This window comes from Myodes glareolus, chromosome 23 (assembly GCF_982192425.1).
Source record: "Myodes glareolus chromosome 23, mMyoGla1.1, whole genome shotgun sequence".
NCBI classification, from domain to species: domain Eukaryota; kingdom Metazoa; phylum Chordata; class Mammalia; order Rodentia; family Cricetidae; genus Myodes; species Myodes glareolus.
Genome location: NC_142048.1, coordinates 37,566,576 through 37,580,668, shown reverse-complemented (window position 1 = coordinate 37,580,668; position 14,093 = coordinate 37,566,576). Strand labels below are relative to the sequence as shown.

Below are 14,093 nucleotides of genomic sequence, written 5' to 3'. Positions count from 1 at the left end.
TATTGGTGGCGGTGATGGTAGTGTGTGTGTATGTGTGTGTGTGTGTGTGTGTGTGTGTGTGTGCATGTGTGCAGGGAGGTCACAACACAGCTTTCAACAGTTAGTTCTTTCCTTTCAAGATGGTGGCTGGGGCTTGAACTTGGTTTATCAGGCCATGAAGGAAGCAAGCACTCTTACCCCAAGTCACTTCACTGCCCCACCTCAAACAAGCTTTAGTTTTTAAAGCTAGACTGTAGCAAACTTTCTTGTTGGGCTCTCTTTGGATTGCCAGCCCCCAAATATCAGCACAGAGACCTCTTATTAATTATGAGAGTTCAACTATTAGCTTAGGCTTCTCCCACTAGTTCTTATGACTTAAATTAATCTGTTTTATTAAGCTACATTCTGCCATGTGGCTTGGTTACCTCTCCTCAGAATGGCATGTCTACTCTGTATGGCCCTGGATCTACTGGCAAAATCTGCAAGCCTAGATTCCTCCTCCTCTTCCTCTCTCTCCTCAGAAATACCATCTATCCTCTCCTGCCTAGCTATTGGCCATTCAGCTCTATTAAACCAACCATAGTGACATATCTTCACACAGTGTAAACAAGTATTCCACAACACTAAACATATGAACCATATCTAGCACACTGAAAATATTCCCTCCATGAGTGATGATGACCTGAAGTTCTGCGTCTTCGGTAGAATTCCCAGTTGCAGAGAACAAAGGACTTTCACTGCCCTGGGTGTCTACACAGTGGGCTGGCATTTTGGAAACCTTTTCAAATTCCCCTGTTGTGTGACTTTCACCCTTGAGAGAGAATACAGGATGTATCTGTAGGAAGAAAGCAAATGGAATTTTATACCACAGTCTCCACTCGGGAACGTATATAGGTGAAGACCTCAGAGAGCGGAACCGACAGAAGCACGGAGTCAACGTGGAGACTCGCTTCCCAGATGACAATAGCAGTGATACCTGGCTGGCTGATTAGTCACACGCCTGCTCTAATGGTGATTGCCAAAGCCAAATTGTCTTTATGGGCAACACCCAACCAGCCAGACTAAATAGGAGGAATTGAGAGAGTGCTTAAATGGGGGTGTTGAGTGATGACACCAGTCTGGTGGCGTCTGAGAGTGTACATCAATCAAATACAAGGCCACAGCCTGCAGCTAAGCAGGGGAAAGGACGCCCCAAAATGACTTAAGCAATCTAGGGGTAAGAAAGGAGGGAGATCCGTAGCCAGAAGGACAGTGGGGACCCGAGAGTCCAAGAGGATCAATGGTTGAGTCATTGGGTGTGGCAGTTTTTAGCCTTAACTCTTAGAGAAGTGGCTTCATATGCTTCCTCTTTCTTTGGTATTTGTTTGTGCATTTATGGTGTGTGTGTATGTGCGTACACACATGTGGAAGTCACATGACAACTTGCGGGCCTTGGTTGTCTTCTTCTGCCATGGCGGTTTCTGGCAATTGAACTGAGACTGTCACTTAAGAGTGAGTAAGTGCCTTTACCTGCTAAGCCATCTCATCAATCCAGTGTAATTTTTTCCATCTTACTGATTTTTTTTTTTAAGTCTTCATTTGTATCTCGTTTTCCATGTTATCTGGGTTACAGGTCACAGTTAAGGAAGCCAATCAGATGTGAGAAGTGACCAGGAAACCGAGTTATTTACAGTGGCACTCTTCATAGGAGAGCGGGAACAATGTCGAGTGACTGAGAGCTGTGTTGCTCTGTGGTTCTCTGGATGGCGAGGGTCAGAATAGGCAGAACTCTCGGGCATGAACTGTTATGTTCATTCATCAATGGGAGTGATTACTTATGAAATCACATCTCTGAAATAAATGTAGACATCCTTGTGTGTTGTTCGGATTTATCTTTAAGGCAATTTATATAATATGAATAAGCACTTTTGTCCTTTTTTTGGCACAGTCATGTCAAAATTTTGACTAATAAGAAAAGCATTTCCCATTCTTATAACTTGCTACTTTTTAAAAGTACATCACTCACTCTATCCTGGGTGCTGTCTGTCACCTTGACATCCGTTGCCTTGCTTAGCCCAGCTTAGCTTGTATCTTAGCTTCTAAAGGAGAAGTTCTTCTAAGAAATAACCAGGTGTTATTCCTTACACTGTGCAGGAATATTCATGATGCTATTGAAGCAGTTTAAAGCGTTTAGAATTACAGAGAAATCTTGCAGCCATTCTACCCTGGCCTGCGGCTTTTACCTCTTTCGTGGACTCCAATCCCAGGTATTGAGTTGGGAGACACAAGAACTGTCCCACTTTTCTGATGACCTTCGTCTTGGTTGTACTTCACAAGCATCACCCCCCCTCACCAGATCAAATGAATGCGCATTTCTACGGATGGTCTCCAGGATTCACTTGGTGAAGTAACCCCAAAGGACTCCGTACCACAGCTGAAGTTTGGAGCCCCAGTCCCTAATACCAGAGAATTCCTGTGGAAAGCATGGCTCCGTAAAGGCTTTTCGGGGTTATGTCCTTCCCAGTAATGTTTGGAAGTCTACAAGTAAAAGAGACTTTTAGTGTATCTTTTATAGGTACAGCACAAAGGTTCCCCTAGTTACGCAATAGGATAGAGTAGTATAATCTAGTTTTTTTAATTAAATGAAGGCTCAGTATAAATGACGCCAACTGGCAAATGACTTGAAGATCACATCTCCCTGTTGAGGTAGTAACTTTGTGGCCTACCTGATTCACACTGAAGACTTCACTCTTGAAAGAGCATTTACAGTGACCCAGTCACCTGCTGTTTCAACCGGCCGGGCTTTCCCCTGTGAGACTTTTAAGTTTGTAGATTTCCACGTAAGTTATGACAAGCAGAAGAAAGGGCTAACTTACTTCCAAGAGTCATTGCTACAGATGAACGTCTCCTCGTTTCTCTCTTGACATTTGTCACTTCGTCTGGTTCAGTCTGTCCCTGTCATTCCTCACCCAGTTATCCGGGAGCACCAGGTTTACCCACAGAGATTTCACTAAGAACTAGTAAAAGACAGAGCCCTTAAACATATGCCGCATCGAGGCGCATTTAGTTATGGTTCCTGATCATCTCATGATTTCTCTCTTGTTCTCTCCTTTTACCCCCCTTTCCTCCCCCTTCCCTTCCTCTCTTTCTTCCTCCCTCCCCTTTTCTTCTTTTCTAAACTATGTTTAAGGCAGGGACTCATGTACCCTAGGTAGGTCAGAAACTGGTTGAGGCTGAGGATCACCTTGAACTCCCAGTCTGCCTGATTTTACCACTGCGGTGGCCTGTGTACCACTATCCTGATTTAGAAGGTGCAGGATGGAACCCGGGGCTTTTGGTAGGCTATACTGGAACACTATCCGTTGAGCTATAGCTGGTAATTTTTCAAAAGCACTTTTTTTTTTTTAACAGTTTCTTCTTTGAGACAGGGTTCTCATAAGTCCAGGCTAGCCTTAGATTCCTCACATACTTAAGAATGACATTGAGGGGCTGGAGAGTTGCCTTCATGGTTAAGAGCACAGGCAGTTCCTCTGGGGCCTTCAGGTTCAATTCCCAGCAACCCCGTGGCATCTCACAACTATTCCAGGGGATGCAATACCCTTACACAGACACACATGCCAGAGAAACACCAATGCATCAATAAATCAATATTTTTTTTAAATGACATTGAACTTCAGATCCTCCTACTGCTGCCTCCCAAGTGCTGGGATTATAGGCACGTGCCGCCACACCAGGTGTGTATCGGATGCTGACTGTAAACCCGGGGATTCCTGCCTGCTCATCCATTAGTTGTATACTACCAACTGAGTGACAGTTCCCGCCCTATTTAGTTGTGCTGAAATGTGAAACTCCGTGGCAATGAATCCATTGATTCTGCTGTGCAAACATTGCTTGCTACTATCCATCCCTAGAACTTACCTTTGATTCTCTCACACCGAGTCTCTGCACCCGTTAAACATTAACTCCCAGCCTACCTTCCTCTCCTGGAACACGATGCCCCCTGCTATGCTGTGTGTACGAGCCTGGTAACTCTCAGTATCTCGCATATAGGAACCATCCCAGCAATTGTGCTCTTACGACTGGCTTTTTTCACTTGGCCTGACATTTCCAAGGCTCATCCTTGCTGTACCAGGTTCTTGAATACTTTATCTTTTATTTTAGTCTGCGAGACAGGCTCTTGTGAAATAACGCTTGACCTCACTCTGTAACACACGCAGGCCTTGGACTTGGAACCCTCCTGATTCCGCCTCCCGAGTGCCAGGATTGCAGGTATGGGCCACCACCATGCCCAGGTCAAAATGTCCTTTTACACAGGCAATATTCCATTGTTCAGTACCTTGCTGTGTTCATCCCATTATTTCAAATTATCTGCAACTGTGTTATTTCAGTTTTCATTTGTGGATTCTCTGAATTCTCTGGGGGCAAAGACGCAGGCAAAGCCTGTGGCACGATGCTGTCCAAAAGCCAAAGAGCTGTGTGAGCCCAGATCCCAGCACTGAAACTCAGCTCTTTGTCAGAGGTTGGACAGAAGCGCTGTGACAGCCCTGCTCTTTCTTCTTTTTGTTTGTTTGTTTGTTTGTCTCCAGCAATGGGAGCCACACATTCTAAGCAAACATTGTGTTGCTGAGCTACGGCCTCAATCCACTTCTCCTGTTTCTTTTGACCTCTTGGCCTTCTTGACTTCATTTTCGTTTATTTTGCATCTGTCTTGCTAAGTTGCTCAGGCAACCAGCCTTGAACTCACTCTGCAGTCCAGCAGGATTTGAGTCTGTGCTCCTCCTGCCTCAACCTCTCTAGCAGATGGGTTTATCAGCCTTGGCTTAAGATATACCAACCTTGGCTTAAGATATACCATGTAAAAGTTATTTATTTTAACTGCATGAATGTTCTGCCTTCCTGGGCATGCCTAGTACCCTTGGAGGCTAGAATGCCCCTGGGGCTGGAATTACAGAGAGGTGTGAGCCGTTACATGGGTGCTGAGAATCACTCCTCCGTCCCCTGGAAGAGCATCCCGAGCTCCCACACACTGAACCGTCTCTCCCGCCCAACATGGACCACTTCAAAACAAAAATAAACAGCTCTCCACAGTTGCAGGGCTAGGCTGTTTGGTTTTGTGGGTGTGGTACCTCTCTCTCTTGTTCCTCGTGGCCGAGTATCCAGCAGGAAAGGGACAGTCTCTTGCTCATCAAGGCTGGCCAGGAAACAGGAGCCAATACACTGACTCAGCTTCTAGGCACAGACAGTGTCTGGGTATGCGCTCCCAGGCATCATTTCTCAATTCATCTTAGTCATCACCTAAAGCAACTCCGCGCTGCATGCTCACACTAGTGAGTCCTTCCTGACGTCCTCTCTTGAAAGCGCCTTATAGGTACGTATCTGGCAGGTGCGTGTGAATAGGTGTTTTGCATTATTGATACTAAGCAGGCAGGGGTAATCTGACCACTCTGAATTCATTACGGTCAGGTTACTTACGTGTTGAGAGGCTTGCATCTTGGAAGTATATTTTCTCTGATTGCCCCTCATCTTTCCAGTCTACTCTTTTGTTTGTCTGAGACAAGGTTTATCTATGTCTCCCTGACGGGCCTAGAACCTGCTATGTAGACTAGGCTGTCCTGCTGTCCTTTGCCTCCTGAGGGCTAGAATGATGGCCGGCCTACTTTAGAAATAACGGACCAAGATCAGCCTCAAAATATTATGCTGACAACACGAAATACAGTCATCTAATTCAGTGGTTCTCAACCTGTGGCTCACAACCCCTTTGAGGGTCGCATATCAAATAGCCTACATCTCAGGTTCACAGCAAAATTACAGCTATAAAATAGAAACAAAATGATTTTATCGTTGGGGGAGTCAGCACAACATGAGGAACTGTACTAAAGGGTTGAATCTGAAGCATTAGGAAGGTTGAGAACCACTGGTCTAATTATTTTTAAAATGTACTGTGTATGACGGGCAGTGGTAGCACTCTCCTTTCATTCCAGTACTCAGGAGGCAGAGGCAGGCAGATTTCTGGGAGTTGTGGCCATTCTGGTCTACAAAATGAGTTCCAAGACAGTCAGAGCTGTTACACAGAGAAACTCTGTCTCAAAAAAACAAAACAAAACAAATAAAAACCAAAAAAGTATCAAATACAAAATTCAAATATGACTAATTTCACACTATTGCAAAATTCTTTTCATTGACATATAAGTGGTCTAGTTCAGTAATTTGGGGTGGGTTTTTTTTTTTTTTGCATTTTTCTGGCTGATGTGGGTGCAGATATAGAAACCACTTTCACAGAAAGCCCTTGGAGTTGCAGAAGGAAACATAGCTTTCACATCACCCTGGAGTCCAGCCAGCCATACCCACTGACATCTTTACAAACCCCAAACACGGTATAGAATAAAATTCTCTAATCAGGTAAAAACGGCATTCAAAATACACAAGCGTGAAGCATCATGCAACGGTGATGTCAGATGGGATTTAAAGTTTGAGGAATTGAGCAGCCGTCAGAGATCCCGTGGATCTGTGTCTTGCTTCAACAGTGTTTGGACGGAACAGACCCGGGGCCTCCCTTTGTTAGCTTCCACCGCTCCTCATCTCCAGTCGCAGCCTCCGGGACCATCTCCTCACCGCCTTCAGCTCCCAGGACCAGCCAGCACCATCTTTTTGCGCGTAGCTCCAGACTGCGTCTCAGCCATGACTTCCCAGGTTCGTCAGAATTATTCCACCGAAGTGGAGGCTGCCGTGAACCGCCTGGTCAACCTGCACCTGCGGGCCTCCTACACCTACCTCTCGCTGGGCTACTATTTTGATCGGGATGACGTGGCTCTGGAGGGTGTAGGCCACTTCTTCCGTGAATTGGCCAAGGAGAAGCGCGAGGGTGCCGAGCGTCTCCTCAAGTTGCAGAACGATCGCGGAGGCCGTGCGCTCTTTCAGGATGTGCAGAAGCCATCTCAAGATGAGTGGGGTAAAACCCAGGAGGCCATGGAAGCTGCCCTGGCCTTGGAGAAGAACTTGAACCAGGCCCTCTTGGATCTTCATTCCCTGGGCTCTGCTCGCACAGATCCTCATCTCTGTGACTTCCTTGAAAACCATTTCCTGGATGAGGAGGTCAAGGTCATCAAGAAGATGGGCAACCACCTGACCAACCTCCGCAGGTTGACTTTTGGGCCCCAGGCATCTCTGGGCGAGTACCTCTTTGAGCGGCTCACTCTGAAGCATGACTAGGGGGCCTCTCCTTCCGAGGGTCTCCCACCTCTGCTCTGCACCAGCCAGCCTCAGGACCTTCACCCGGACCTCTCAAGAAGCCACTAGGCAGCTTTGTAACGCCCTGGAGCCCCTCTCAAGTCTTAGACCAAGTCAAAAATAAAGCCTTTTGAAACAGAAAAAAAAAAAAGTTTGAGGAATTCCATGATCGCCAGCAAGAACGACGCGGGGCACTTAGGATTCTTCTGCAGTAAAGCTTTAAGGCGTCTTGAGAGGGAGAGCATCAGCTTCCAAAGCGGAGACCCAGAATGAGGGGAACCCAGCCCTTATAAAGGAAACAGTCCTCGCTTCTGACGTGTCACTCTTGGATTGGTCCGCTGCCCATTATCCCAGGTGATGCCTCGGAAGTAGGCAGGGACGCAGCAGTAGAGAGTTACCAAGCACGTGCGCTGGGATTAAAGGCGTGTGCTACATCACCTTGAACTCACAGAGATCTGCCTGTCTCTGCCTCCCAGGCATTGGGACCAAAGGTGTGTACTACCACACCTTGAGGTCACAGAGATCAATCTGCCTCTGCCTCCCAGGTATCAGGACTAAAGGCGTGTACCACCACACCTTGAGGTCACAGAGGTCAATCTCTACCTTTGTCCCTTGAAGCACTGGAGAATGTGGTTGTGGCCCTCCACACATAGGGTCTTGAGTTTGTAAATGGAGAAGCCAATAAAAACCCTGGATCTTTTCCCTCGAAAAATGGTGTGTCATTCTGCTTCATATTTTTTTTTCTGTCCATGCGTCCTCTGACGCACACATTCAGGATTCAGGTTAAGAATCTGATGTCAGGAGAGGTTGGCCAAAGGACACATACTCACAGGTAGGTAGGACAGATGAACCGGAGATGAGAGCTGCACAGCATGCTTACCCATAATGCAGTGCACTCTTGCCACAGAAATAATAATTTTGAGAGGTAATCGGCACCATCTAACCCTCCTACCAAGTATATGTATTTCAAGATATCGTGCTGGCCATGATAAGGACATGTAACTTGATGGTTAAGCTTTAAAAAAAATCAATTGATTTTTAAACAGATGCGGACGTCATTTAACTCCTTCCTTTATCGTGGTTGGAACTGAGAGGCATGGTGTCTGGAGGTGCTGCAGAGTAAGGCAGGATGGAGAGTTCATCGTAGGACAAAGTAATCTTTAATATCAGTTATGAAACTTCTTCTGTGTATTGGTGGGGTTATTTTTGTTGCCATTTTTAAATCGTTGGGGCTAAATCCAGGACCTCACACGTGTAAGACAAGAACTGTCCCATCTGCTCTCTGTTCCTTACCCTGGTTATGAAACGTCTAACCAGATTTCACTTAACTTCAGTGGATTGATGTGAGAGGCCCCCTCCACCAAAATGTGTCCTGCCCGTCCGCTTCAGATAGAGCCTCATATGCTCACATATGGGGTCCTTTGCTAACATGTGTCTGGTAACTTCGGCAAGCCTTTAAGCACTGTGTTCTGTTCAAACACCAGACACAGGTATGATAGAGTATGCTATGGGTCCTAGCCCCGAACCCTACCTGCTGTGACACTTGACCACCATGCCTTTACATACTGCTCCAAGACAGCTCAGCAGAGCACCATGGAGATGCTGGAGAGACCTGGAATCTCTTAAATAGCCTTGCTGAAGCAGACACAGGGCCAAAGCGTCTGGCAGGATTAACATTAAGCAAACGCAGCATTTGGAGGACTTCATCATCCTTCATCATCTGCTTCCTTTTTTTTTTTTTTTTTTGGCCCTTCCAGCTAGAAGCCAGAGTTCTGGAAATGTTTTGTATTGTAATCCTAAGCAACTGGATTCCTGACATTGTTGAAATGTATTTAAAAAACCCCCAATTTTATGAGTTCCAGCAATTAGCTTGGATAAACTGCACATGCTGGTGAAGGGCCATGTTAAGGCCAAGGAGGAAGCTTCGGTTGATATTCCAGGAAGACAGAGATTTCCCTGTGAACACGTTTACTCTCCAATGACCGCAAATACAGAAAATGTGTCATCGCACGAACAAGAGATTTTGGTGACTACCCAAAACATATGTGTTATTGCACATATTTCTTAAAAATTAAAAAAATCTTATTTTATGTGCATGAGTGTTTTGCCTGCGTGTATGTCTGTGCACCCCATGCATGAAGCTCCTGCAGGAAGCTAGGAGAAGGCATCTAATAGGCCCTAGAACTGGAGTGATACAGTTGTGAGCTGCCATCAGGGTGCTAAGAATTGAACCCAGGTGACCGGGAGAAGTAGTCGGTGCTCTTAACCACTGAGCCATCTCTCCAGACTCATATGCCTTTCTTTTAGGACATAAATTATCCTGATGATGAAGATCGTGCCTAGTACAGAAATTGTGAAGTACAGGAAAGGAAGAAATAGAATTGACATAATTCCAATAAGCAGAAATGAAAGTGACATTTGATGCATGCTTTTCCAGGCTTCTTTCTCTGACTACTCATATATAATATAATTGCCCATGTTCCCATTTTAGATAAAATATGGTCATGTGTTATATGAAAACTGCATCTTGATATTTTCAACACATGTTACAGGACAGATTTTTTTTTAAAGTTATTAAATTTTCCTAGAAATCCTTTTTGTTTTTAATGTGATGCTGGGAACGAAACCCAGGGCTTTATGCCTGCGAGGCTTGTGTCCTCCACTGGCTGATCTACAGAGGAACCTTCTGGAAAACAGCTCTATCACGGTTCCAAACTGGTGTCTATTTAACCCTTACTCTGCTGTTAACAGTCAGGGTGTCTTCATTTTTTCTCCAACGAATGATGTTGTGTGTAGATCCTTGAATACATCTCTCTTTTTAAGATGTGTTTTAGACTTTTTGCCATCTATTACTCATATTTTCTATGTGGCTATATTAACTTGTACTCCCACGTACAATATATGAATGTGCCCTCCTTGCCTATTCTCCCATGAACACTGGGTGTTTGAAAATTGATGGCAATTTAGTAGACTAACTATGGCTTCTGCTAGGGTTTGATATGTCCCCAATAGTTCCTGTGACAAGAGATAGCCTGGAATGAATTTGAGTTTTATTGTGGCCATAATAAGGTTTGGTGGATCTTTAGGAGCTTGATCTTATGTGAGGTCATCATCATTATCGTATGTGTGTCGGTGTTTTGTCTGTATATATGTTGGTGTACCATGTGTGCAGTGTCTGCTAGTGTTAGAAGAGCACGTCAGATCCCCTAAAACTGGAGCTATACGCGGTTGTAAGCTACCCTGTGAGTGCTGGGATTTGAATCTGGGTTCTCCAAAAGAGCAGCCAGTGATTTTAACCACTAAGCCATCCAGCCAGGCCCAGTGGGAGGTCTCTACTCCCACTGAGAGAGAGAGCTGGATCTTGGGTAAAAATTAAGGTAGCTCTTACTGGACTCTGAATTAGTTCTCACAAGAGGTTGTTATAAATGAACAAGCCTGCTGGGCCAGTGGGACAGCCTGTGTTCCCAGCAACATAGAAGGGTGGAGCAGGAGGAGGGCAAGTTCAAGGCCTGCCTGGGTAACAGTGAGTTCACAGCATCCTGGACAACAAACACAAACTTGCCTCACTTTTTTTTTTCAATTTTTGTAGTTCTTTCCCTCCCTTCAATTTTTTTTAATGTAAGATACATCTTTGTATAGCTCATGCTGACCTTGAACTTGCTTAAGCTGAGAATGACCTTGAACTTGATCTTTAACTCCTGATGTTCTTGCCTCTATTTCCCATGTACTGGGATTACAGACATGCACCACCCCAGTGGTTTATGCAGTGTTAGGGAGCAAACCTAGGGCTTCATACATGTTAGACAAATGATCTACTAACTGAGCTACATCCCAGTCATGTACTTATACACACACACACACACACACACACACACACACACACACACACACACACCAAAGGGGTAGGAATATAGCTCAGTGACAGAGATCTTGACAAATATGTATGCATGTGCGAGACCCTGGGTTTAACCTCTAGTGCCACAGAAAGAGAACAAACCAAACAATACAGAAAAGAACAAACCTGGCCACTGCTTAGTTGCTCTGATTCCCATCTGACTACATCACCTCTCCATCTCACATATCCCCCAACCACTGATGCCAGCCACCACAGTGCTCTCAGCAGAGCCAAGCCAATACCAGTCCCATGCCCTTGAATGTTATTGTTGGTTGCTTTACTCTTTTAGACCTTTTTTGGGGGGGGGGCGCTCCACCAGGTCCCAAATCAATCACACATGGAATCTTACTCTTTTGTGTAAACACCCAGCCTTAGCTTGGTTTGTTTCTAGCCAGCTTTTCTTATCTTAAATTACCTCATCTATCTTTTGCCTCTGGGCTTTTCTCTATTGCTATTTCCTTTCTTTTTTTTTTTTGTGACTTGCTGTGTAGCTGGGTGACTGGCCTCTGATGTCCTCCTCTCCTTGTCCTATCTTGCTCCCTTTGCCCCCCTCCCAGTTCTCTCCTCCTATTTATTCTCTCTATCTGCCAGCCCTGCCTATCCTTTCTCCTGCCTTGATATTGGGGAGTTAGCTCTTTATTAGACCAATCAGTTATTTTAGATAGGCAAAGTAACACAGCTTCACAGAATTAAACAAATGCAACGTATTTTTGCATTTTTAAACAAATGTTCCACAGCATAAACAAATGTAACACATTGTGGGGACAGACTTTGAGGTCTCTTTTTCTCTAGTTTCCCTCACTGTGACTGTCAGTCAACTTCCTATTGCCTGTAAGATGTAGCACTCTCAGCTCCAGCATCACATCTGCCTGCATACTGCCATACTCCCTATCATAATGATAATAGATTGAACCTTTGAGACTGTAAGTGAGCCTCCTCAATGAATTGCTTTCTTCATATGAGTTGCTGTGGTCATGGTGTCTCTTCACAGGAATGAAAACTCTATGTGATAGACCTGTGTGCTTGTTTGGAGAATTTGAACTTTGGGTTAGGAAAGCAATGAATTGCTTTAAGCACTGCTTACGGGGCCATACTAGTAGGAGCATGGGAGACAGGGGTACTAAGAATTATCTGAACTGTCAGGGGCTCTCTCAAGAGATTTCAACGGAGAATAATTTTAGTATGTTCCCTATAGATCATTCTTGTAATGTTTTGGTGAAGAAAGTGGCTGCATTTTGCCTTTGTCCAAAGAGTCTACCTGAGGCTAAAGTGAAGAGTTTTGGATTAATTTTGTTGGCAGAAGAAATCTCAAAACAGCCGAGTATAGACTCTGCCATGTGGTTTTTTAGTGGCAACTCTAATGAAGAATTATAATGACAAAGAGCAAGCTGAGCAGGGTAAATAAAAAAAAATGAAAATTTTGAGGAGAAAAGTGCATCAGGTAGAGGATTAGAGCTGTATTCTCTGTTCAAGGAGATAAAGGAATTAAGAAATCAAATATAGGAGTGGTGACCTCAGAGCAAGCTAAGTTTCCAACTTGGGAAAAGGTCTAAAGGGAAGTTTAGAGCCAGTTGTGGTGGGGCATACCAGAACTTTTAAGGCAGAGGCTGACAGATCTCTGAGTCTGAGGCCAGTTTGGTCTACAGAGCAAGTTTCAGGATAGCCAAGCTTAGGCAGTGAAGGACAGAAAGCTGGTGAAGATGTAATTAAATAAGGGGGCCATGTTCCAGCACCAGTAAGCAGCAGAAGTTAGCAGCTTTGGCCACATGGTTCTGGCTTTAGGGTTAAGGATAGAAGAAATGGGCTATGGAATTTGCTTCCCTACCTAAATAAAGCTGCGGAGGCCAGACATGTGTCAGCGGTGTCCCTGAATGGAGACCTATTAGGCCATTACGTGAAGCTGTGAAGTTGAAGCCTAGATTGCCTTGGAGAACTCAGTATGTTAAAGATGCCAGAGCTGGGATACCTGCCAAGGAGAGCTGCTAACAGGGAGTGGAGCCAGTCCAAGAGAAAGACGTATGTTTCAGTCAACAGAGTTGAACAAAGTTGGAAATCTGAAGAGCATTTTGACATCAGACACGGAGCTGCAGAGTTTGGGGTTTGCCCAGTTTTCGGTCTTGCTTTGGTTCAGCATTTCCTCATTATGCTCCCTTCCCTGTGTTTTGGAGTGATAATGTATATACTGTGCCACTATATGTTGGAGGTATGTGATTTGCTTTCTTCTTTTGATTTTTACAGGGGGATTGCAGTTAAAAGATTACCACGCATCTCAGAAGAGTCTTTGGACTTTGAAACAAGTTTGAGACTGTTATAGACTTATGGGGACTTTTGAAATCAGACTGAATAATTTTTTTTCATTGTTAAATCTATAAGCCTTTGAGGGTCAGGGAGTGAAATGTGGTTTGAAAAGAAATGACCCCCAAAGGGAGTGGCCCTATTAGGAGGTGTGACCTTGTTGGAGGAAGTATGTCATTGTGGGGGTGGGCTTTGAGGTCTCTTTTGCTCAAGCTTCCCTCAGTGTGACTGCCAGTTGACTTCCTGTTGCCTGCAAGATGTAGCACTCTCAGCTCCAACAATATGCCTGCCTGCACACCACCACCCTGCCATGATGATAACGGACTGAACATCTGAAAACTGTAAGCCATCCACCCTCAATTCAACGTTTTCTTTATAAGAGTTGCCATGGTCATGTTTGTATCTGCTCTGTTTCTCTAGAGAACCCTGAAAAATACAAGTGTGGACTACCCCGCAAGAGACCAGAGTTAAGTCTGTTTTTCTTTTTTCTTTTTTTCCTTTTAGTTTTTCAAGACAGGGTTTCTCTGTGTAACAATCTTGATTGTCCTGGAACTCACTCTATAGACCAGGCTGACCTTGAACCTACAGAGATCCACCTGCCTCTGCCTCCTGAGTGTTGGGATTAAAGGCATGCGCCACCACTAACCAGCTAAAACAAGTCTTAAATATTAAAATAACAAGGCTCAAAAAGAAAGGCTTGCTATTATAAATGTGAGAT

At 44.8% G+C, this 14,093-nt stretch overlaps 1 protein-coding gene and 1 long non-coding RNA gene across 2 annotated transcripts; both read left to right on the top strand.

Moving 5' to 3' along the window:
- Positions 1-5,190: 5,190 nt before the first annotated feature.
- LOC146890586 (uncharacterized) lies at positions 5,191-13,841 on the top strand. Its single transcript, XR_014998634.2, has 2 exons — positions 5,191-5,326; positions 13,319-13,841. It is a non-coding gene; the product is annotated as an uncharacterized LOC146890586 (long non-coding RNA).
- On the top strand, positions 6,587-7,191 carry LOC148118341 (ferritin light chain 1-like). Its single transcript, XM_087900963.1, has one exon. The coding sequence runs from the start codon at positions 6,637-6,639 to the stop codon at positions 7,165-7,167; it is 531 nt and encodes a 176-aa protein (XP_087757089.1). The 5' UTR covers positions 6,587-6,636; the 3' UTR covers positions 7,168-7,191.
- Positions 13,842-14,093: the final 252 nt, after the last annotated feature.

Coding starts and splice junctions, on each gene's coding strand:
- LOC148118341 (XM_087900963.1), top strand. CDS start 6,637: ATGACTTCCCAGGTTCGTCAGAATTATTCCACCGAAGTGGAGGCTGCC.